Here is a 26,436-nt window from a genome sequence, read left to right as displayed (position 1 = left end):
CCACACTCCTCCTCTAATCACAGTCATGTGAGCAGAGGAGGAGGAGGGGGTGAGTGGTATCGTCCTCTCCTCAGTCATCCCTGTGTGCGTTCCCTCCTCGGCTCGTTGGTGGGAGAAAATACCTCCAGTGGACGATCACACAGCCCACCCACCCTTCACACACTTTGAGCAGATCCTGTGAAGCTAATTTGCTCTAATTAAATCCCCATTGTGTTGTCAGGATTATAACCAGATCATAAGGTCATGTCTAAAAAAAAATGTGGAAGGTAGGGTAACAGGCAGTAGGTCCCAAGCAAGGGGCAAGAAGGGGCGGGAAGCTCACCTGGGCCTTTTCCTCCTGCACACATCTGAGAGAGTAGCTGAGGCCAGCATTTTAAAAATATGTTTAAACTTCCAAATGACCCAAGGAAGAATATCTTTATGTCAAAATCAAATAACTTCCAACTAAAGCAAACTCTGGAATACTTGACCTGCTTGGTTTACTCTCAACGGGACAGTTTGTGAAGATATGGACCATATATCATTTTTTCAAATTATCAATTGAATGAGCCATTTTCTGTTTCCTTTTTTAAAGGAAGGAAGCACTACTTGGATCTGACGGACAAACAAAGGAAGAAACATGCGGTCAAACACTGTCCACAAGTTCTAATCATGTTGTAGATAATACAGGATTTTTAACTTTGCTACTTTAAGGAAGCAGTGCGACTTGATTGTGGACCAAAGTCATGAAACCTGAACATTTCTAAAGGTCAAAATGCACCGAATCCGCCCTGAATTCCTCAACCTCTTTGTCAATACAAAATCACCATGTGCAGTCAAACCTTCGGATTCACTTTATTCTAACTTCTGTAGGAGAAGCAACAGTTATGTCTCCCAGTGTAAACCTCACATATCTTCAACCAAACCAAGAGCTGGAACAAGATGATAAAGAATGTAAACGTGAAAAAGACAGTGTGGAATAAAATGAACTGTCAATCTTAAAGAAAGATTGTAACTTTTCCTGATGATAACTGTGGTCACACATGGCAATTACAGAGTGAATCTTAAAATGTATACATTAAATAACACCAGCCACCATAAACTACTGGTCATACGAGACCAAGTAATGATGTAGCAACAAATCCCAGAGCACAGGCTACTGGAGGGAGCAAGACTGTGTTTTAAATCAACTCTTTGCAGGAGGAAGAATGTGTTATTCCTTCATAATCTACATAATCTCGCTTTAAAGTTTTCTTGCCAGGAGTTAGATGGGAAAATTAATACCACTCTCAGACATGAGGTATCTCGGCACTCATGATGCTGCTGTACCATCAGCCCCTGCTCTTGTGTGCCAGGGTGCAGGGGTCTGTTGCAGTCCACTGGACTGCAAACCAACAGGCCAGATTGGGGCTGACACCACGGATAAGTCCCCACTATTCTACCAACATGCCAGCACATTCCTGAGGCACGACTAAGCCCAAGGAAAGACCCGGCGAGGAAGCATTTGATCACTTGCCACTGTCCCCTAACAGAGAGAGAGAGATCTGGCAGCTTGGCTGAACCTCGAGCACATACAAAGCTGTTTTTTTAATTATGAAGCTCTGCCTGCTTCTTTATCTTTGGAGGATTTATTTAAAGCTGCTATGATTGATTTTCTTTTGCCTCTTGGAAGGTAGCAGGACAATCTGAAAACACAATATGGACACATCATCACCTTATAAAGTTATGCATGGTGTACACATAGACATCAATCACACCACGGTCACTTTATCATTTGTCTCCAAATGCTCTTGTATGGATCAATAAAGGTGTAAATTATGTCCAACGTTAGAAAACATTTTTCTATTTACACATCCAACAGACATGGAGCAACGTCTGTGTGACGAACCCCAAAACTAATCTCAAGTCTCTGTATTGGCCATCTTGTACTTTTTATAATGACATACATATACATAAAGAACTGGACCATAATGCAGAGCGGTGTCTGTCTGATCAACAGTTTCATTATCACATCATCGTCATGTATTAGCTGATTATTATTGATGCATTATCATTTTAGCAGTATGTTAATGTGGCTGTTTGAGGTGGAGCAAATTACTACTTTATATATTATATATGTTATATACTTCATACGTCATATTTTACAAGATGATACGTTTTGTATAAAATAAGTTAGTCTGCAAAGTAACTTGTAACTATAGCTGTCACACAAAAAAAAAGAAGTACAATTTGAATTGTGGTGGACTATAAAGTAACATAAAAAAAAAACACTCAAATGAAATACCTAAAAAGTTCCAGCAGTGTTAAATATATTAAATATTAACTTTATCTGCTGATCAACGACATGTGGCTGAAAACTTCAGATAAAATTCAGTGAAGCGTGTGATAACATTTCTTTTGTCAAACGAATGAACATTAAACTCAACACATTTATGATAATATTGCTTGAAAATGACGATCTGTTGCCAATTTATTACCAAAATTGTTGCAGATTAATTTTCTATTGATTGACTAATCGTTTTTATCTTTAGTCACCTACAATTAGTTTTTAACTTCTTCTTCTTCTTACCAGCCGTTATATTAATTAATAGTTAATATTTATAGTATTCTCATAGATGTTATATTTTTTTTCCTATTTGCTCTTTACACTTCAAGTTATTTGAAATGTTATTCATTTATATTTTGTTTTACACATTTTTTGTATAATTCCTTCCTTACTGTATTTTCTGGTGTAGTCTTGTCCCAAGAATTTAAATCGCCTAGTTCCTGTGAAGATGAAAAATGAATGTCTGCGGATCTTACAAAACAACGTCACAGAAAGAAATCTTCACATTGACGGTCTCTTGGACCGTCCACCCTGAGGTGCTCGCTCACGTGTTTCATGTTCGTGTGGACAGAGCCGCAGGGATTTCTCTGGCCACACGAGACAACGGGACTGAACATTTGGAAATGTTGTATTTCAGAATTTTAAAGGAACCATCAATGCAATAAAACCAAAATCCTGTGGTGCGTCCTTTATCACTGAGTGTCAAGATGTTTCTGTGCACTGAACAGAACGTCTACAAAGACCACTATGAACAACAACAAACTGCAATCACTGTACAGCAGGTGTTGTGTCTGAGATATGAGACAGACACTTTTGTTTTGCAGTATGGATGTTTTGTGTGAGCTGAAAAATTACTTATAACATTCTTAGCAACATTTGATCTAAACTCTAAACATACTACCAAAAATAAAACTCTAAAGAGAGGCTGGGAAAATATATGTCACTATAAGTGTCACTGTAAATTACATTTTCTGTGGTAACTGAACTGGTGCAACGTTATATTACTCGTAGGTTTGGACTGAGACACATGAATACATATGTTATCAGTGGTTGAAATGTATTAGATTGAATCCTACACAATGTTTAAAATAGGATGGTTTGCATTCAGACCAGTAGTTCTTAACCTGGGGGCCACAGGAGACATTTAAGGGGCCACAAAATAAATAAAATAATAGTTTGACAGTTTGGGAGATACACAAATATTCCTATGTTGCAGAATTAGATGAGAAGATCGATGCCATTCTCATATCTGTACACTAATATGAATCTACCTCCAGCAGACGGTTAGCTTAGCATAAAGACAGCTAGCAGTCCAATGATCTAAAGATCCCACAACGTTAAATCTCACGTTTAATCTGAGGTACAACCGAAACGTAAAAAAAACAACAAAAGAAAGGCTGTCTGCGCTCTTTATTTATTCATATTAATAATTAATATGTAATCACTGACATATGCAACCAGTCAACTAGAACTTGCGATAGCCTACCAACTTTTGTAAGAAACATAATACCGCCCGCATTATGTATTTTACCAACATCATGAGGAAACGATAATAAACATATCTGATAAATGTTCACTGATAACGCCTTTCATTGTTCATTGTAGCAACTAAAGCATTGTTCAAGTTTTGTAATGGTTGTTTAAGCATTTAGTATTTGGTTAAGGTTAGGCATAGGTCATGGTTAATATTGAAGAAGTTAACAGAGACTTGAAGCATTAGAAAACACATTGCCAGTAAAGATTATCGAGGCAGTAATCATATTTCCCTTCAAAAATAAATTGTAGCAAAACTAATAATTGGTATATGAATGTAATTTCTAGGAGACAGGCTTGTCTGTGTAGACGGCTTCGTTTCAAGGGGTCATAACACAAAAAGGCTGAGAACCACAGAATTAAACTCTTTATTTAATCTTTATCAAACCAGATGTAACTAATTGAGACAGAATCTGTTTTACACTCCGGATCTGAAAAAGAATGCAGCAAAGTCATACGTAAGATCACATCCATACAATAAAATACTCATAGCTACAGATAAAAGACATGGGACCCCGTGTTACATGTCACACATTTGACTCTCCTGGGTCCTCTGTAAGTGTTGAAAGGTAATTAAAACAACATTTTAATAACTTCTGACTGTCTTACAATCTTCTGTATTATTGGAGCATTACTGGGCGGGAGTGGATTAGTGCAGACTGGAATTCCTCACATACAGATCAGAGCTCCCACCACTACACTCCCTCACTGCAGGAGACGTGAGGGAGTGAGGGGGTTTCTTTGTTTCGTTGAAATCACTTTTTAAAGGCTTAAAACATAAAAATTAAGCAAAGGTTGAGAAACTTCTGGAAAAAGAAAATCATTTTGAAGAGCAGAAACATCCTGTAAATCCTCTCTTTTCAAAAATAAATGATGCTTTTGAATATTTTACGTGTAGTTTATTTTACTCATGCTAGCAGCGTGGCTCGATGGCGATGTCGGATGGTCAACCACTTTGGTCCATTACCATCAGTCTTAGTTGTACTTTGTTGAGCGCTTATTGATGTTTTTATCCGAAATGTTACTCCTTAACTTCTGTCAGTCTTTGCACTCACAACAGACAAGCAGCGTCCTTTCTTCTCGTCCGACTGCGCCCTGAGGGCAAACACCCGCTGAGAGGCACTCACAGGAGGCGTGAAACTAAATACATTTTGTAAGGGACATGAGCAAATCGCTTTGCAAGGCATTGTGGGAGTCCAGGTGACGTAGGACTGACCAGCAGTATGAAAAAAGGGAGGCTTCAAGAGTTTAAGATTTTAAACTTTATGCAAATTAGGGTGACATTCGTCTACCGGCGATGCGGTATTTTGCCAAAAGACTGACAACAAAAGCAATGCAGCGATGGTCAGGAGGTCACTGGCCTCCAAGATTGCAGGTACAAAAGAAAATGAGTTGCTGCTTCGCTGGATGTAGTGTACATTGTGGAAAAAAAGTGCAGGTTGCTTATTTACAGTGTTTGCAAATGAGTAAGCTACATTTGGCCACATTCTTTGTAAATGGGAACATCTGGAATATAAACATGTCTTATATCGGTCTGCTAGTTACAGACACGAACACCAGCGATGGCCGTGATTATCACATATATTATACATATTTGTAGATACATGCATGTAACCGCCGAGAGGTCAAGAGGAGTCATAACAAATATTTTGTGTTTTACAGGAAGAGGCAAGAGAAGGATTTCAGTATCAACCATGTGACAAGAGATAAATGGGGACACATGGACAGCATCAGAACTTGGGACATTTATTGTTCATTTAATTTAGTCTTTATTCATCGTTATCTCTAATGTCACGTTCATGTCATAGGCTATCCGAGTTAATAGCTCGTAAATTATAATTTTGAATAGAAAACTTTCATTTTCCCAACAGCTCCGGTATATCCGACTTGACACTTCTGATACGGAAGTACCTGAAAACTTAAACAACTATGGACACCTCACATCAGCCAAACAATGTAATCAAACCCAAATTGAATGATTATGTGAAGTGTTTTAATCATCAGACAACTTCTGTTATCATTCAGCCGTGTTGATGCTGTGAAAACGTGCAAGTTGTCAACATGGTAATTGTTTCCATCTCTATCATCGGTCCTATAGGACGTGAACTAGTACAGCCTCACCGAGCTGCACTCTTGGTCTTAGTTTAACCATCTTCAAAAGGCCTGAGAAACTTAACATTGTCAAAGCAAACATTGGAGGAATGTCAGAAAAGTTTAATTTCCAGTTGCAGAAACATGTTTTTTCCTGCATATCTATCCTTTCGTTAGTGCCAAACACGCAAACTATAACACATGATTGTTGTCTTACACTGACCTCTGCCACTCACTTCATATAGAAGTGATGTATTGACTATTCCCGACCTGATAAATTGATCGGAACAATTTTTGTTCAGACATTGAAACATTCAGTCATATAATTTAGTCATTACATGCATTTATTTGAGAGGAACAAATTTGCCATACATATCTTTGTGATTACCAGCACATTTCAATTAAGTTAACAAATTATTAAAAATTTCTAAAAATTAAAGCAGAACAAACAGTGGGGGCAAACTATCTGTCGGGTGGAGAGGAGCAGGAGGGTTGAATGCTGCTCCTTTTAAGAAGAAAAGAAAAAACAAACAAAAACACATCTGCCTGTATCTGCCTCGGGAAATAATCAAAGCAGCCTCAGGACAGGAGTTGGCTTTGAGCGGAGACATCAGCGCCTGCAGAGTGTTGTACACGATGCAGTTCAGACTGTGTGATATCCTTTATTTCTGTCTCCTCTGTGGGACAACAACCACCAGCGCCCCCTTGTGGGCACAGCTTCACCCAGCAGAGTAGAGATAAAACAACAAGGGCTTTGATGAGAACTAATGTTTGCTGCCTCCTTGTGTTTGCTATCATTACTGCACCCCGACTGCTACCATAGCCAACCATTCAACCATATTTACCTTTCTTTCCAACACACATTAACCCCCCCCCCCCCCCCCCCCAAAAAAAAAAAACAAAAACAAAAAAAAACCTAAATATTTGCTTTAGTTTGAATCTGAAATATACATCAAAAATATGGGGTTAATCTTTAAAAAGCAACCCCCAAAATGAAAAAGAAATGATAAAATGAAGATGGGGGTGAAGAAGAAAAGGGGAAAAATAGATCAGAAAAGGCTCATATAGCTATAAAATAAATAGAAAATAACTGATTTCTCAAAGCAGCCCAAACATAAAGACAAAGACTGAATCTGAAGTGGTGAGTTATGAAGGCAACATGAATGATGAGCTGGAGCGGTGAGATGGCAGAAAGTACCAGTGGAAGACTGGGGGACAGGCGGGAGCAGAGGGGAGATGAGAACGATAAAGCTGCTTTTCTTGAAAGAGTTTAACACGACAATGACTGAACAAAGCAATAATAGTGTCTGAAAGTTGCAGAGAATCAAGGAAAAAAAGATGTAAATAACTCAACCAAAAGCAGACATGTTGCTTTCCGACATTCGCAGAAGTTCTGGGTTTTTCAGCTGGGAGCAAAATTACCGACTTTGTCACTTTCAAAAAGCGTTTTTTTTTTATTGTTGTTGCGGAGGCAGGCGGAGAGACAGTTACAGCTCCTCCACATCAGATCTGAGGAGACTGACGGGAGGGGGACGCTGATTCCTGAGGGGCCAAAGTGAGCAGAGGATGAGAAAACAGACAAAGAGGGCGTCACTTTGGCAGAGGTCCCTTAAGAGTTTCTTATTTTTTCCCGAAGGGGGAGAAATGGTCGGGTTGTGGGGACACAGACATAAAACGTTGACATTTAAACAGACACGTTAACATCTTCAGCTTCCTCAGATATAAAAGCCTTTGACATTGACCTTTCGAACAAATGTTTAAAGCCAGCAGGTCCGCTCAGGAGGGTCGGTCACCGTTATTTAGTCTTGTGACTGTGCCATCAACCCCACTTTTCTTATTATCACCGTTATGTCTTTGTGTATGTGTTTTATGGAAAAAAATAACTTTAATTGCTAGATATTTCACCAACTACAGTGGAAATCTACACAAGAGAGCAAGAAGAGGGCTGTGAGAAAGGTCTGTGTTCTGTCTTTGGTTAGTGTTTTATCCCCCAGCGCTCTTCTCTCTCACTTACAGGCGGCTGCTCGTGTATAAAGATTGCAGATTGACAAAATGTAGTGATAACAGGGTGATTTTATTCCTCTTTTTCCCCCTCTTCCTCAAAATGTGCATATGTATGTGTCTTTCAGTGGTTGATGTAGTGTGGATGTGAAAGGTTCCTTATTTGTCACAGCAAAGCTCCAGAAGTTGATTTTTTCCTTTTGTGTCTTTGCAAGATTTGATTGATTGATTTTTATGTGTAGAGCTTCGACTGCAACACCAGGTCTTCTGTCCTTTATGGAAAAGTCGTGTTGGTGGTAAAGTCAAAGGAATGACAAAAACATTGTAGGTCAACCAGTCACGTAGTAGAGCCAGACAAACTATCTGAGTGCTGTTTTCTCCTGTCCTCACCGTCCCTGTGGAAGTAGAAGAGAGGAGATCAATCACTTCTGAATGTAGCAGAGAACACTTGTGAAGCCCAACTCCATAATAATATGTGGTGTCTGAAGCCGTTACTGAATCTTTGCAGCACTTTTGTCATTAATATGTTATTTTGGCTGGTGACACTGCCGGCCTTACGCCTTGTTTACACTGGCATTATATGTTTTCAGCACTGCGGTGCAATTGCAAGTGTTTGGCACCTCTCACAGGCCAATATAAAATCTCTGTAGTTGTGCATGCAAGTCTGCAGAAAACTAAGTATAAAATAATGCTGATCAGACAGGTTCCAAAGGGTAGGGCTTAATGACTTTAAAACAATTCAGGTTTTTTTCCATTATGAAGATGTATTTGTGTCCCCGGCACAGAAGGGGGATTAATAAAAAGAAAAGAAAACAACATTGGTATCTGTAATCTGTGAAATTGTTATTTTAATGATCGTCATCTGCCCAGAATTTCACAATTAGGGAGTTCAGAGTTTAAACGGTCCATAAAATAATATTTCTACTTCCTTAACGAGATGAATTTCCTGGTTAAGACGTCAGCACCGAACACAGTGAGGGATCATTGTGAACATTGTTTAGGGAAAGAAAGGCAGTTTAATTACAGGAGGGAAGACGTGGTTTGTATTGTTGACATTAGGTTTTATATTCAGACCTACTTCAGCATGAAGTGCTTTTCTAAAAGTAGCTTCTGCAACTGGAAGTCTGTGTTTCATGGAGTCTTTACAGTACGTCAACAGTATGATGATGCATCTACTATACATACATACAGATAAATGTTTACCTCACAACTTCATGGTGCGTCTCTCCCCGTCTCCAAACTGGCTTCTAGCAGCAGCTCCTCCAGCTCTTGTCCACAGCTGACACTCACTACACAAGTGACACATAACACACATTACCAAACAACCTTTTCACACCAAAACCGCACATGAGACTTTATGCATCAAAACAAAAAAACACAGCAGAGATCAGCGATTACAGCTCACAGACTCACCGTGCTCCATCACACAGCTGCCGGGCTTGGGGCTTTCAGCGTCGAGAAGATGGAGGGAGAACTCCGGCTTCAGGCCGTTGGGTAGAGCTGAACCGATTATCTCCTCCGGAGCCTCTGCAAAACACTCGTCCTCGTCTGAAGAGCTCTCATCGGGTGAATCCTCGTCTTCGACAGTCGTGGCAGGTTGGGGACTCTTTGAGGCTTCACTTGCTCCAGGATTTAACTCCTGAGCTCCACCCTGAGTGACAGACGGTTCCTCAGTCTGGACAGAGAGAACAGACACTTCTCTCTGTTCATCTGCCTCCGTTTGCAGCTTTGGACATGGTTCCTCTTGGGTTGGCTGGCTGTCCTCTTTCTCTGTTAAACTCTGTGTTTCATTTTCTGACACGTCGGCTGGTGCTTCCTGCTTCTCCTGTAGTGGAAGTGTCTCCTCTTCTTCTTCTTTCTCTGTTTGGTTTGCCGACTGGCGCTCCTCTGATGCAGATATTAGCTCATCCTGTAGTTCTAGAGCAGGCTGCTGCTGCTGTGTTTGCACTGCAGGGATAATAGTCTGAGCTTGACTCGGTTCATCTAAAAGTTTACACTCTCCTGCTGTGCTCACCTGCCTCTCCTCTTCTATACGACCTTCCTCCTCCACTTCTCCTTCCTTCTCTCCTTCTACACAAGTGGGCTCATGTTTAAGGCTCTCTGTTACCTCCTCAGTGAACTGAAAAGCTGCAGCCTGCTCTGATGACAAATTTGAAGGCAGTGCTGGTGCTTGTTGACTTGGATCTGTCACTTCCGGATCTAAAGTGCTAGCGGTCACGTCCTCCGTGGGTTGACTTGTAGACTGTGGCTCTAGTGTAGGATTTAGTGCGGACTCTAAGTGCGCTACAGGACTCTGCTGTGTGAGTTTACAGTCTGTTGACAGAGCAGGCGAGCTCTCCTTCACGTCCTCCTGTGTCACTTGTGTTTGAGATGAGGACGGTGTCTGACGTGTTGTGGGTGTGTTCAGGTCTACAGGCTTCTCTAAGGCCGCTTTAGACTGGCGGGGAGCTGCAGTTGTGCTGTTCTGGAGCTGTAGCAGCTGCTGCTGCTGCTCAGGGGGGCTCTCCACCCGAGTTACCATGAAGATCTTGTGACCCCTCCCCGGACTAGAGACAGATATACAGCGACCAGGAGATGGAGGGGTGCCGGGAGGGACCGTGGATTCTGTGATGGTGATGCCTGAAATGACACTCGGCCCGCCAGTAGGTGAGGCAGACGGGGGTGAGGGCGTACATGAGGCACTGAGGAGGGGCTGCGCAACCCCTGTCTGGGTTTGAGTAGGGGTCTGGTTTAAGCGAGTGGAGGAGTTTGACGTGGAAGAGGACTTTGTAACCACCTCCTCTTCCTCCTCATCCTCAGTGTCTGAGTCCGACTCCAGGATCATTTGGGGAATGCTCGTCTCAGTGGCCTCTCCTGACTGGCTGCTCGTCGGTCCTTCATTTCCTGTTGTTTCACCTTTTTCTTCTTCCTCTTTCCTCTTTGTGTCCCCTCTCTCCTCTCCTGCTGGTTCTTCCTCCTCTACTTCTCTGGTTCCATCCTCTGTGGCGATTTCAGCCATGGATGCCGACTGCCGCATCATCTGCTCTGTTTCCTCCTTCTCCTTAGCCAGGATGAAGTTCCTCTTGCAGCCATTCTGGATCTCAGCCAGCAGGCCGCGCTGGGTCTCAATGAAGCTCTTCACCTGAGGGACAAAGAAATGTCTCAAACATGGAACATAAACCACAAGAATATCAGAACAAACAACTAAATCAAACACAATCCCTACACTCATATAAACCAGTACCGGTACTTCCTTCAGGCTGCTTTTAGTCAGTAACATCTTTACTTCAAAACACAATGTTCTTTAAAAAGCCATTGTGGCCTACATAGTCATAGTAATTTAAAAAGTCTAAATCATTTCATCTAACAGCTGGGCAGTGTGTTTCAAAGCAAACGTTACTCAAACAGGAGGAAATTGTGCGTTCAATGGGGATTCATTTAAACTGTGACAGGACGGTGTGTTTGGGATTGACTCAGACTAACCTATAGTTCATGTCAATCAGTGAAAATAAAGAAAACGTCACAGCGTGCGACAGTGTGGTGCACTTAAGCATGCTGCGTGGTGACGACTGCCCCGGAGTATCACAAGCAGTCTGTTGTGACAGCCACCACATCATCTTTAACGGTAATAACACCAACAAAATGATATTTGACCCCAGGGCGGTGAGAGTCCACAACTCTGTAATCATTCACAGTTAAATTGAGTATCTGTGTGCTGGGAGGGCTCAGAGACTTCACCTCAGAGCCTCTTCTCCCCTATCCCCTTCCCCATGCTCACAGTTTCTTTCTTGGGCTCCCGGTCAAGGTCGAGACGCAACAGAGAGGTGTTGACTTTTAGCGCGAGCGACAGGGCCATCAGTCCACCCGTCTTGATCTCATTCTCTCGAAGGTCCAGGCGCAGCAGTCTGGGGCTCTCGGCAATGAATTCAGCCACAGCCACAGCTCCTAAAGCACAAACAGGAAGAAATGGGAGTCAGAAAACTTTTAAAACAGCAGAAATCCTACAAAAAAACAAAAGTGACAGACACTAGTTCTCACCTTCGCAGGACAGTTTGGTGGCAGCGAGGCCCAGTCTGAGCACAGAGCGGTTGGCAATCAGTCCGTCTTTCAGCTTGTGGATCCCTTCGTTACCCACAGAGTTATGGCCGAGGTTCAGGGTCTCGAGACTCTGGGTGCATGGCTGAGGGAGGGAGACAAACACAGATATTATGTGTGCAACAGTGTTTAGCAAAGGGAGAGTAGAGTTAAGTTTTAACAGCTGACTTTTGTCAATGACTGTTGAATATATTATCAATGTAATGATTAACATTGACACTATGCTAATACTAAGTGTAAACTGAAACATGTGTTATTATACGAGCCAGTTGATTTTAATAGACTGAAAAATATTAATGTATTTTATCTTTCTGACAACTACAGTAAGCATTTACTTTTTATTAAACTTGTGTATTTTTCTGTGCATCTGTTTCTTAACTGTATATAGTTTTGACATTATTGAGAGTCTGGAATAGATATTTCCCTGCAGAGCACAGTTTAATACTTGATGAGCGGATTAATAAGAGTCCTTCTAACTATCCTTCCCGTTAGCTACTGCTAATATGCAGTGCTGCAGGTGGCACTCATCTTTTTCAATAAGTAAGAAATCTCTATTTTTCTATAGATGTCAGTGTAAAGGCCTTTTCTCTGTATACGGGTTACTGCTAAATGCCCAACGTCAGTATCTCATTGCAAAGCGGCGATCACGTACACTGTGGCTATGACTCAGACAGTCATGGGATGTTCTTGTTTGTCCTTCAACATCTCACAAGCAGATGTACAATACAGTATTTTATAATCCATAAGCACAACCATCATGTGTTTTAAAAACACTGTCATAACTCCTCCTACCCTCTATATCAGGGGTGGGGAACCTTTTTCCTATCAAGGGCCATTTTGTTTTTTACAACATCCTTCGAGGGCCATACTAATTATTGAACTCATAACCTCTGCACATTTTTTTAAGACACAGCTCATTCATTTCACCTTTCTTTTATGCTAATGCAAAAAGCAAAGTTTTTATCCATGTATCTTTCTGTTTTATCAGAAAACAATCCTTTATTAGTCCCACAACGGGGAAATGTATCTTGTCACAGCTAAAGAACATATGAAGTAAAAAGGCAGTACACAATAATTAAATAGAGTACAAAATAATATAAGTACCAAGATGGTTGATAGAAAATAAAGTGAGTACTTGCACAGCAGTGGTGGAACAGTCTGTTCTTGGTGTGGTGGTCTACCTCTCTATCTGTCCATGTTTGTATGTTCCGCTCTGCAGAGAGCTGTTCGTTGGGCCAAACTCCGCCGAAGAGCGTTAACTTTATCCAAACTCACTCGTCCTCTCAGCTCGTGCAGTTCGACATGTTTCGTGCTGTAATGACGCTCGAGATTATTTTTCATCACCGCAAGTACGTCGGCACAAAAGAGACACACTGGCCTTTTACTTCCACAAAGAAATAATCGTTCGTCCATTTCTCCTGGGAAGTGCGACATTCTGCATCCAGCTTTCTCTGTTTTACACTCGCCACTTTTTTTGCTAGTGGATTTCTTTTAAATGCGTTTCACGAATGACCACGAGGGCCGGATCAAATGGTCTCGCAGGCCGGAGGTTCCCCACCCCTGCTCTATATAAAGAGTTATTTTAATTTTCTTTACTACTGCTTCGGGCTTTAGTGACACATTAGAGCAGGGGTCGGGAACCTTTTTGGCTGGGAGAGACATAAAAGCCAAATATCTTTAAATGTATTTCCTTGTGAGCCATATATTTAATAAAATTGAGTTTTAAGTATATCACGTCTCCGAGTACTAAAAGCGCTATCAGTGTTTCTCCTACCATTGTCTGTACCATTTATTACTTGTTAATCATGTAAAAAAATGTCAGCGAGCCATATCTCGTCATCGAAAGAGCCATAGGTTCCCGACCCCTGCATTAGATTAACAATACAGACAGCAGTTACTAATACCAGTAAGTGAATATACACAATCTATCACTCAACAACAGACATGAGACCAATGACTTTAGTAACGGATTATCTATGTCAAACAAAGATAAACTGAGAGAACCGGTACAGCACGAGTCTGGAGCTCACATCTGTTCACTGAATGAGATATGACTGCACACAATGTCAACTGTATTAATGAGGAGCCTGCACAGAAAATGTCCTGTCAAATCAGACGTCGCAACACTAATCTACACAGCACATTAATCTCTCACCTACACACCCGTCACTCACACGTTTACACAAACCGGGTAGCGGTTTATCTGGTGAAATGCAAACATGAGTCATTCATCCAACAATGAAACAGTTGTTGATCTTATTCGTTTTAAACAAGATCTTTCAGTCGCTAAGGAGATTAAAAAGCTACATGAGCGAATTACATGTTCAAATTGCAGATAAGCTTCACTTTCTCACAGTCTTACTGGGTGAACTCTATCAATTAAAGTTGAAAGGATCAACTTTCCAAGGTTTTCTTTTTAAATCACTCTCCCTCTTCGCTGGACAAGTTAAGACTTTTCACAGTTAACATTACTCCGGTTGCTCCACTATCCACTACCCGTTGATAGCTACTGTAAGCTATTTTGTAGAGTTGCCTCGTAGCGAAATGCTCTTTGTGAAAGGTAAGAACGGTGTATCTGTAATGAGCTGCCGTTGACAAGGAGGGAGCAATAAAGAGTTAGCCGTCATGGTTCAGACAATGGAGCCTCCCAGTTATTATTTTCTTTTCTTCATAAATATAGGTGCAACTCAAGCACTATCCTCTTCGTTTGTTCCTTCTTAGTTACATTGTGCAAACAGCATTTCCTTTATAATGATACATTAAAGCAAACCTGTCTATTGCCACTTTAAACACAGAATAATTATACCAGATACTGAGCTCTAGTACAACTGGTACATGTGGAAGTAAGCTGAGATCCAGCTGACGGACATGAACAGATATGTGGGAAAAAGAGGTAAAACAACAATCTGGTCCATTTTAAACACTTCTCTAATAGAGTAATAAGGAGGAAATGTAATTCTCCTGCCTAAACGGTTATAGACACACACAGCTAATGCTTTCCTCTTAAAACCTCTGGTAAGTGTGTGGGGGTAGATTTATTGTCTCAGTGTTTGTGTGTGTGTGTGTGTGTGTGTGTGTGTGTGTGTGTGTGTGTGTACCAGTGCAGCAGCGAGGTAGCCCATGCCATTGTGTGTAAGCTGGTTGTTCCATAGCACCAAAGTGACGAGGCCTTTCCTCTGCTCTTTTAGACCTTCGCACACATAGGCCAAACCTGTGACGACAAACGGAGACAGAGACAGTGCATCTGTATTTATCTTACATATATCAACAAAACTTTATGTGAGCCAAAATAACATTTGCAAGCTTGACTGCATTGATTTTGCATTCCATTTTACAGAAGGAAACAATATATTTGGATGAGTTTATCCTAAGAAACTATTTGGATGAGCTTCTGCTTCACTATATAGGAGCACAAGGACGACAACATCACATCCTGTGTACATGGAGGCAAACAAAAGTCAGTTAATCATATTTTTAAAGTAAAATGAAACCCAAATTATTAAACGTAATAAGACTGGGGATGTGCTTAAAACAGCCCTATCATGTTCAACACAGTAAACAGATGCTCAACTTCATCATTGCAGTCTCTTAATAAACTTAACATCTCTGTGCTGCGGTTGGTAACTACACAGAGGCACATTTTGAAATACGAGTATAAAGCCCATTTGCTTTACTGGATCGTACAAGCGTGTTACAACATTTTTTGTAGGAACACATGCTCATATGTAGACTATTTAATGAGTATTTAATGTACAATATGTGCTTGCTTATTGCATTCATTTGTATTACCTTTGCTGCAATGAACTAGTTCCCCCACAAGGATCAATAAAAACAATTTTATCTGAGTTTGTGAAAAAGGTATCAAGTTGTCAAATAAACAAATCTTTTTAACCAAATAGTCCAACCTTGAGAAAACAAAAAACAATTATGCTACAGTGTGTTAGTGCTGTGTACCAGAGTCTAGGATGTGGTTGTTGCGCAGGTCCAGGATCTGAATGTTGTAGTTGAACTTGAGCAAGTTGCCAAGTTGGGCAGAGTCCTGCAGGCCATTGAGCTTGTTGTCTGCCAGATACAACTCCCGCAGGTTCATATTCATCTTCAGAGCCGTAGCTGTCCAGAAAAATAAATGATAAAAAGGAAGGTGAGAGAAAAAGAAAAACTAAATTCTGGAATTGAGATTCTCAGACTGAAGGCCGGGGTCGAAAGAGAAAGTGCCCATCTTACCCAGTAACATGAGCGGTCTGCCCGACAAACCAGCGTTCTCCAGGTGGAGGACTGCCAGGCTGCCACTGATTCTGAGCGCTCGCGCTACAAAGGGAGCCGAGTGGTCCAGCAGAGGAGTATTACGTGCATCGAGATACTGCAGAGAGCTCGTCTGAGGGGGAATCACCAACAGAGCTACAATTAATTTGGTGTGCGCGGATTAAAAATGCACACATACCCAACCAGAAATCACAACAGTGTGTGAAATAATGCACTCATTATCGTGACCAAAACAATCTTTATGTGGTTCTTGAGTGCAATAAAGCAACACATTAATAAACAGGGGAGAATAATTATACAATATTTTGAGATCAGGTTGTTTTGTGGATGACCTATAACATCTGGCTAACACACATATTCTTTGATCTTTATTCCTGATCCTGTAACTTCTTGTTAGCTGCTGTCGTAAACCTTTGAACACAAGTCACTTGCAAATCGTCGCCCAGATAAAGGCACTTCAATATTGGCTCATTTATCCAAGGCCTCACCTCAGGGATACAAAGACACACTTGTCAAAGCATTAGTGCGTTAACATCTATTGGGCTTTGCTGAAATGAGCTACGGTGGCTTTTTATTCATTTTATTGACGAGCTCCAACACAAACAATCTAAGCTGGTGTCTCCATTAATCTTCAGACACTTAAGGCTTGTGGAGGGCAAGAGAGGGCCTTTAAATGAGCTTCTCACAGTCACAGTTACTACGACTGAGGTGCGCTTATTGTATCATTGCTATCTGTGATAAACTATTTGTTGTTTCTCCCTCTAAGATGATAAGTAATGAACCGAATCTTAGAAAAACAAATAAATAGGTCACAATATATATAAAATAAAGATTGCACAGATAAGTGTTGTTCACTGCGCTACACTGCCAGGACACATCACAGTGAACATCCCCCATCCAAAAATATCCAAATAGATTTTTCATTAATTTACTATTTGGTTTAGGATTGCTTTTTGCATGCATCATCCAACACCTCCTCTTAGACCTCTCACACAATAAACAGTTCCTTCACATGGTTTGTTTGACAAACTAACAAGCAGCTGTTGGTATCAATGTGTTTTCTCACATGTTGCTTGAGAGGTGATACATTAATGTGTTTGCCTGGCGACCCATTTGTATTCTTGTAATTAGTGATGATTGACGTCGAAGAGCATTATAAAGGGCACATTTGAAAGAGCACGCGAGGAAAGGCCGAACCCTTATGTCCGAGTGCTGACAGAAAACAGCAGCGCACGAGTTCAGCCGACGATTAAAACGACGGTGAATAGATTGATCTTCTCCCCTGAGCAAAGTAGAATTTGGGACAAAAAAATAACTATTTTCTGGACAAACAAAATGCATAACATGAAATATTTGGTTTTCTCACTGAAGACAATAAAAACGCAGACTAGTGAAGTCCATCACAAATGATTACTCCTGTTGCTCATCCTCACTGCCCTCTCCGAGGAAAGAAAATCTCTCTCGACACGATGTCATCATCCCGTTTATTCAGCCTGTAATCTCCTTAAAACTGTATTATTATTTTTACCGGTGCTGCCTGGTGCAACAGTATTCTATGAAATATCAAGTTGACAAAAACAAGAAGGACTTTGAGTTGTATAACTACTTCACTTATTACTACTTGCACTTTACTGTCTTTGTAATCGTTTTCTGTTGTTGTATCTGCTCTTATTGTGCAGACCTGTTTACTGATTATTGTATATGAAGGGAATCACAATAGACCTTGAACTGAAGAGATCCAGCGTCTCATTTATACCCGGTGCGCACGCACAAATAAGGGCTTGAAATATGCGAGTTTCAAATAATAAATTGGGAATTATTAAAAAGAGTGCGGAGGGGAGGGCTGTATGCTACGGACACTCAATTGTTGTAGAAATACAAGATAACATCAAATAGCATTAAAGAATTGCAGAACAGAGCATCAATAGTCTTCTAATACGGTCCATATATCACCAAGTAAGATTTCCATATAGTTTTAAGACTATTGAATTTTTACGTTAAATGTTTTATGTCTGTCTTTTGACAATCTAGAGACCATTATGGGGGAAATTGGATGGGGATTGGATTGTTTTGTTGATCCATAAATAAATAAAATCCTTTCCTATTGCCATCATGTCCTCTTTCTCTGCAGACGATGTTTTCCACTATGGAGGAGGATGATGATCTCTCACCTTTCTCATCATGTGAGCTGCGGCCTGCCATCCCCGTGTGCCAATGTGCTTGTTGAAGGAGATGTTGAGATGCGTGGCTGACTCATAGTACTCGATCATGTCAAACAGAGCTGACGCACCCTGAGAAGCACAGACGGAGAACAGGAGAAATATATTAATCCTTATGGCATTTCAGATTAAAATCCAACAGTTTTAAACACGCAGCCGGTCTCAGTGTCAAACCCCTGAAAGAGAAGTTACGTGATAGTCTGGGGCAGCTGTAGTTGCCACGGTAACTGTCCCTCAGAGTAGGTGAGACCTGTCTAGGCCTACAGTTGACAAGTACTGAACATGTGAAAACGAGCAGTGTAACCGCTCCTATCTTCTAGATATAGACACTAGATTATTGCCATTATAAATTAATCTTAAATTCTGTTCGCAATCAACTGATAAATAGTTTGTTTTTGGAAATATAAGAAAATTGCAAAAAATGTCCATCATGATGTCCTTGAGCCTACATTTTCTTTTAGTCTAACCAACATTCAAAACCTCAAAATATTCACTTTACAATATATAAAAGCAAAAACACAGATATTTGAGACGCTGGAACCATCAAAAGATTGGCATTCTTGATTAAAAAAAAAAAAAAAAAAAAAAGTTAGTCGAGTATAAAAACAGTTCCCGATTACATTTATTAACATTTCAGCTACGTTTTAAAGATACATGTGAAGAACGGTATTCATTACACGCATACAAATTGTGCAGAATCGTGGGGCATGAAACCGTGTTTGGCAAAGAAGCAGATGAAGGACTAAAGTGAAATGTCAGGTGGTGCAGCCAAAGTGCACTCAGGTGTTCAGTGTTATAATCTCGTTTTGGTAGAGGGGGTGCATCTCTTTCATCTATCACTGATTTACTATGTAAAGGTGTTCATGACACTTTTTTTTTTACAGGTTATTAGCATATTCTAACAGTACAATTAGCTCTCATGTAGAGATTCTGTTTCCCCCGTGTCTTTCAATCAGCAACAGTTAAAAGCAAATTTAACCAGCACCAGAATCAACAGCCAGCGGTGAATTTAGTTCTGTGTGCAGCCAATTGCAGGATGTGACTAGTAGATGGGGGCATGAGCGTATGAGTTTATCCTCCACTGAGGCTGATGAAAAGTAACAAAATCAGACAGGCTGCTGCATAGCGTCTCATAACCTTTTCCCTTTTGTGTGCGTGTATAGTGGGAGACATTACAGAGTATACGCAAGTGTGTTTATCTACAGGGTGGGGGAAGATGAGTCACATTCAGCCCAATAAAAAAAAGACGGCCTGTGTTAGTGCTCCCCATGCCTGCTCCTCCTTAAGCTTCTTAAAACATCTCTCCAAAACAATTTTTTCTCTTTTCATCTTCCCATATCATTCCCAACAAGACGCCACTAGTGGGGCTAAATCAAGCCATGCACTGTGTGCGTCTCTCACTCCTACTTCTCACTTCCTCATTCGACTCCTTCCCCCCCCTCCTGCGTTCTCCCCACAACTTCCTTTTCTCCTTTCAGCATTTCATTTCATTGGAGCCCAAGGCGAGACACTTGTCTAAGACTGCGATGCAGCTCTCTGATGACTCAGTCACTGACTCATAGGGTTGGGAACCAAAACTCTGTTCCAAGTAAGAAGCAAATGCAAAATGCCTGGTACCGGGTACCCAAAGAACAAAGCAGAACATTTCAGTTGTGATTATCGGTTTCTAAATACGCACGTTCCCCCCCCCCTGTGAAATAACCATGTGATATCTATTGACCCCTGAAAGAATCGATTTTTGTCTGCCGAAATCGATAAGCAGAATAGGTATCGGAACCGAATCGTGAACGATACCCAACGCTACTGACTCATTCGACTAATTCATTCATATTTTCGGTTGTTGGGTGAAAAAAGTGCGTACGTCACTTTGCATTTGTTGGCTTACGTGAAACTCTTGTTTGTGTGTATTTTCTTTATTTATCTGTTAAAAACGTATATGTACAATATTGTTGTTTGTTCTGTGAATGAATAAGAACTATAAAAACAAGTCAGAGTTGTCAGGTTCATTTCTCTCGTGATTGGTTGCAGGTGAAGTAAAATGACACAATAAAATGTACCGGAATGCAACTGGGTGAAACCTGTTCCACTTGAGAGGGAAATGAGTTCATCTAGACGCGGTGATATATTTGTCTATCCTATGTTGTGGGGCTGGACCTATACCAGCTACTGTCAAGCCATGTACACAGAACGCCAGTCCATCTCAGGGCTAACACAGGTCGACAACACCTGCTAAAAACGTGCTCTGGTTACATTATCTTGATAATGACATCCGATCTATGGGTCTCTGAATCACCTGGCAGTGAAATGCATTCTTGTTATCTCGAATGTTCCCACATTGTGATTTCAATATACAAATGAGCTACTTTTCAATAGGCATGGGAAGGAAAACAATGCCACAAAAGGGACGCCATTCATTTAAACATTACTTTTTAAAAGTGAATTTGTTAGCTACAATTTACAGGTTTTGCCAGGCGTGCTTAAGATAGCAGTAAGAGGCAGAGTTAGGTGATCTTTTAAGTTGTTGGGAAGATTTTATTCATTTAGAAAGTTGGAGAAAGTCTAAATATATGGAGGATAGCCTCAAAAACACAAGGAGAAGATGCACCCTCTGCACAGGAAGGGCTGGGGCCACTCAACCCCTCATGTTATATAATAGTGCTTTTCACCAAGACACTGTTCCTGTCTGATAATAAATCATATGATGGAATTTGGTTGGTTTGGTAATTATGGATCACTTAAACTTTTTCTAACATCTTGGGACCATGTTGGAAATAAGTGTTTTCACTTTGACATCATATCCTTTGAATACTTTTGTTTCTTTAACTGATACTCCATAAAATCAATCACTCGCATGCTTCTGTTAAAGGTGCCATTTGGAGTTTTAAGTTATGTTTTACCCTCACTGTTTTGTGTCAAATGTGTGGAAAGCATTCTCTTCAACATAAAACAAATGACTTGTTAGCAGTGTCCTTCATTGGCTTTGTTTTCTACACATTTTTGGGCATGAAACTGCCACCGATCAGCAAAATAGTATAAAACCACCGGCAGCGTGCACAAACAAAATGGGGACTTAAAGATATTGCTCCATCGCGCTACTAGTGGTCCACAGGGTACCTTTAATTCTTATTGACTATCATGGAAATACAATCAAGCTGCACACTTAACTGACAGTCTGGAGCTAATGCAACAGCTGCCCAAATTATCCTTAAGTGCACATGTGTGTCTTAAGACAGGACTACAATTATGACACAATCTACAAGTGTGCTGAAAATGGCAGGACATTGGGGTCTAAATTAATTCTGTGGTTAAAGGGTGAAAGTACTGACATGTGTTTGCCAGACAGGAATAGAATAATGAGCAGTAATTAAAGTGACCCTTTCTACCCTAAAGAAACGTATCTTATGTGACTCTGGCTTAAAGCAGAGCTTGTGTGTCATATATATTTTGAGCTGCGTGTGAAAGGAAGCAGTCGAGGCCTGTGTTCCCCACACTGCAGCACTGTCTGTCTGTGCGTGTCTACAGCCCAACTGTCCTTAATGGTGTTTACACAAGTGGACATCTAGAGTAATCAGAAAACCCATGACAAACACTCCACATCCTGCCAGTACAGAGTGAGAGTGAAAAAGAGGATCAGTGTGACTGAGGGCAGAAAGCGAGAAAGAGAGACAAGTGTGAATTATGGATGAAAAATGGAAGTATGCGATCTGCACTGAGAAAAATGAAGGATGGGAATGGGACGGAGAGATTTTAAAGGCATCTTCTTACATCTTCATCCAGGTTGGTCTGCTCCAGGTCTATCACTTTAAACTGGACCCTCTTCAAAATCTCTTCCAGAGACTCACATGCTTTGTAGTCCAGCTTCTCACCTAAAGACATATGTGGATAAAGTGTGAACAAGTCTTGGTATCTGTTGATTCCCACAAGTTGAATGTATAGTATTATTGTCAAGCTGATGTTTTGGTGCTTACCTTTTAGATCTAAGCATTCATTTCGTTGAGTCAGGTCTTTCAGTTCCTACAGAGAAAAAAAGAAGCAGTGTCAGTAAGAGTTGAGTTTGTGTATTACCCAAAGTAAGCAAACTTTGCTTTTCACGTGTTGAAACTTTCCCATCAAACAGGAGACAATTCAATATATTAGTACTGGAGATAAACCACAGATCTAAGATAAACCTGTGCTGCAAAGAAAAGCATCTGGCCTAAATGCGCCTCGACTGTTTAACGCTCCACTTGATTCTACAAACCTGAGCATGTAGAGCCGTTTCTCGGTGTGTTCAACTTGACCATGTCATTTGCGATGTAGTCCGACACCACAGCATCACAGATCAAAAAGGTGGAAAGATATTTAACCTCTTGTCCTGGTAAAACATCCAACCAGCTACACAAACACGAAAACATACAGAGCTCTGCCCTCGAAACTATGTAAAAGCAAATCCCTCTCTCTAGTCGACTGTCCAGCCCATTCAGCATGAACTCAATAACCTCTGCCCTCGTGCCACACTGCCATCACTTATCTGTGTGTGTCTGAACATACTGATGATGGTTTGGTTGTACAGAGGGTTCATGGCCTCCTGCATGACTTAACAAGTCCCAAAAACATGATGATGTTATGAGACAAACCCCACATCTAAAAAGCTCTATTGTCATAATACAATCAGCAGGAAACACCGTGACACTGTAGTAGTTATGAAGATGATTCATCCGTGAAACCGACTGAATCATTCACTTTAGAAAGCATTATATGAGAAACCATAAATGAAAAATGTAAACTGTATTTTCTCAGTACTTTTTGTGACCGATAGTTTAATAAAAGAAAACTCTGTAAGCCTTTCATTAACCAGGTGGTTTGACGAACACAACCAGACGCACAGTTTGGACAATTTAACAGCCAGGCAATCTTTAATTACGATTAAATGGGAACCTGTCGGTGAGAATGACTTTATCAGTGTAAATACCTCCCTGACAGAGCTGCCAGAACCCAAAATAGTGCATGACGCATAGTGTGCCTCTGCACGAGAGGTGGTATGGGTGGGTGTGTGTTGTGGGTGGACTACATCGAGCTACTCTTTCTGATCTTGTTCATTACATTCTGTGGCGACTCTTGCTATACTGTGTCTCTATGTTATATATTTATAATGTTTTCATTAGTTTGTTTTACTGTCATGTAATGTGTTTTAGTCAAATGAGCATCTACAAAACCAATTTCCTATTCGCCTGAGGTCAATAAAGAAATATGACATCTGGGAGTCATAAACGAAAAAGGACAGGTCGAGATGCAAGTAAAACAACTTCCTGTGACCTTACTGAACCTGGGAATACACTGTGCTATTTGAGCCCGTTTTTGACCTGCATGACTAGCTTTGTTGTTCCTTCAGTGGCCCTGACAACAAGAGTAAACCTGTACCTTCTCCCTGAAGGAGATAGTTGGACTGAAATTGTGCATTCAGAAATTATTTGGGTAAATATGCTACGTAAATATTTGTTTTCTTGCCGTGAGTTAGATGGAAAAATGTATGTCATTTTTATGTTCGTTTGTTGTATATTATGCTTTAGCCAGCAGCATTACTTAGCTTAGTTTAGCACAAAGACTGGAAACAGCGGGAAACAGCCTGGCTCTGTCTGGAGGTACAATCTACCATCAACTCACAAATCAACACGTCTATAGATCGTTTGAGTTGTAAAAAAGCCAAAGTGTAAAAACTATAATTCACTTTTTTTTACAGTGAGTTAAGTCTTTGGCCATTCTTTGTGTTAATTAAATCTAATGTTAATCTGGTTGCCGGCTGAAGCTTCATACTTTCTGTACAGACATGAGCATGGTATTTATCCTCTCATCTAACTCTCAGACAGAAAGCAAACAATCTTATGTTTAAAATGTTTAACTTCTGCTTAACTGGGAATCCCCATTGAAAGTAGTACGTAGGCGTCTGTCATCTAATCCACTCTGACTGGCCGTCTCATCCGCCTGACAGCAGCAGGCTGCCTTCACTAGGCTGACTGACAGTTGAAATTTACTGAACCAAAATAGATTTTTATGTCAGCTCAATATGAAGAAGTCAACAGTGTTGGTATGTATCGATTCATTGATCACCGTAGCGAGTGAAGGGAATCTGCCTGTAGTGAAAACAAGCAAGCTCACAGACAGACTTGATCAATCAATGTAGATACGGTTCATAAGTTCAAATCACATACACAGCGGGATATTTGTGTAATTTAAAAACAGCTGTCTATGCAGATTAGGCTTCACTAAACAAGTCAAAAACAGACTTGAAGCAGAAATAAAAAGTGTGTCTCATGGAGTCAGTGTGAATGGATGCATTAATAATATACTAATACTGTTTTGTGACGCGAGACGTAAAGTGGCTTTCAGTGGGGATTGGCCGTTATGTGCAACCCACTGAAAACATTGAATATTTTCCAGTCTGCCTTTGAAATGCTTTATCAGTCTGTCTACAAGACTTCAAAGGGTCCATCTGCTGAATGTGGAGGCAGCCTGCATGACATTCAAATTGCATCCCTAATGAGAATGATAATATGTCTGTAATTAAATAGTATAATAGAAGAAGGTTACTGCGCAGCGTGAGGATGTTGCCAAGACTTCAAGTGTTGATGTGCATGTGACGTGTGCAAGATTTGATCCTTCATTATACATAGATTTAAAGTATACTCGCTACTACCTCATTCCAGATGAGCCAGTCTAGAGACAGCAAGTTTCGGCCTATGCTGAGGAATAAAGTGTGCATGTGGGCTGCGTGTGAGTCATTGTATAATAGGGAAACCACTTGTACCCGAGTGAATTGCTGCAGCAGAAATGTGACACAAGGCTACCAAGTGTCCAGGTCTAAAGACTCTGTTGGGAGTTACTGCAGGGCAAGGCATTCAACATGCAGCTTCTAAATAGTGACCCTTATAAAACACACAGGCACACCAATAACTTGCCAGAAATTAACATAACTTGTAGGGCCCCTGGCAAGCAGCTATGTGCACAGTGCAGTTGGACTTAATAAAGAAAGCATTTAGAGTGAAAGAGGAAAAAAGGCTGAGCTCCTCTTGTAAACCCCCCCTTGTAAACCCCCCACTCACTGGTCAGCCATTTGGTCTGACTGGCTTGTTTATATGGCTTGGTTGGCAAGGATGACTAAGCAGAACAAAGAGGGGGCAGTAGTGGACCAAAAGACTACAGTGGCAGGAAAGGATGGAAAAAAGCCAGACATGAGCAAACATGAGCAATCACAGCTACATGTGCACTTCCACAAGTAACTGAGATGTTAACCCAACTTCTTTCTCTCAGCTGACCGGGCGTGTGGGGATTTCTTTGCAGAGTCTCTCGGATCACAAATGTGTTTCCATCTGGGGCTCACTTTGCTTCAACATCACACATGGACACACACACCTGCAGGTACATATGTACAAAGCTCCGGTGGAGAGGTCTAGTTAAGGGTTTTATGAGTGGATGCTGCAGCGACAGAACAAACAGGAGTAAGTGCTAATGTGTCCATGCTGCAAACGCTAGCACTGCCTACTCCTCCGTCTGGCTAGCGGGGAATCGGTTTGGTGACAGATGTTCCCACACAAATACCAGCAGAGAAAGGCAACATATCTGTTGACATACACACAGATTTTGAGTATCAGAGATATTAGATCAACATTACATTTACAGTAATGGCTGTGGCATTTATTGACTTAGACAAAAGAGAGATTAAGGTCTTTATTAGACCGAGGCTCTCATTTTAACAGACCGCTGTTTCTTTTGACACATTCCCATGAGCACATTTATAATGCTTTGCAAATGCATTATCATGTTACCAGCAGACATTCTAACTCCAGGACAGTAAACCCGTGTTGCCCCCCACAGGCAGTGGAAATATTGTCAGTCTAACACGGCTCGTCTCCCTCTAGCCACAAAAAAACAGGAAACCACAAACCTGCTCCCGTTGCTTCATGAAAACTCTGC

At 40.9% G+C, this 26,436-nt stretch overlaps 1 protein-coding gene across 1 annotated transcript in view; it reads right to left on the bottom strand.

Annotated features, from left to right (window-relative positions):
• Positions 1-7,325: 7,325 nt before the first annotated feature.
• Positions 7,326-26,436, bottom strand: part of ppp1r37 (protein phosphatase 1, regulatory subunit 37) — a 37,608-nt gene continuing 18,497 nt past the window's right edge. The window contains exons 3-13 of the mRNA XM_029445826.1: positions 22,455-22,500; positions 22,252-22,352; positions 18,439-18,558; positions 16,229-16,379; positions 15,959-16,114; positions 15,103-15,215; positions 11,948-12,089; positions 11,688-11,854; positions 9,344-11,051; positions 9,134-9,219; positions 7,326-8,325 (exon numbers count right to left, since the gene is read on the bottom strand). Coding sequence (XP_029301686.1) covers positions 9,143-9,219; positions 9,344-11,051; positions 11,688-11,854; positions 11,948-12,089; positions 15,103-15,215; positions 15,959-16,114; positions 16,229-16,379; positions 18,439-18,558; positions 22,252-22,352; positions 22,455-22,500 — 2,781 coding nt within the window. The 3' untranslated portion in view covers positions 7,326-8,325; positions 9,134-9,142. The remainder of the gene's footprint in view (positions 8,326-9,133; positions 9,220-9,343; positions 11,052-11,687; positions 11,855-11,947; positions 12,090-15,102; positions 15,216-15,958; positions 16,115-16,228; positions 16,380-18,438; positions 18,559-22,251; positions 22,353-22,454; positions 22,501-26,436) is intronic.

The sequence above is a fragment of the Cottoperca gobio genome, chromosome 13, assembly GCF_900634415.1.
Source record: "Cottoperca gobio chromosome 13, fCotGob3.1, whole genome shotgun sequence".
Taxonomy (NCBI): Eukaryota; Metazoa; Chordata; class Actinopteri; order Perciformes; family Bovichtidae; genus Cottoperca; species Cottoperca gobio.
The sequence above is the reverse complement of the archived record's forward strand: the minus strand, read 5'-3'. Positions and strand labels throughout refer to the sequence as shown.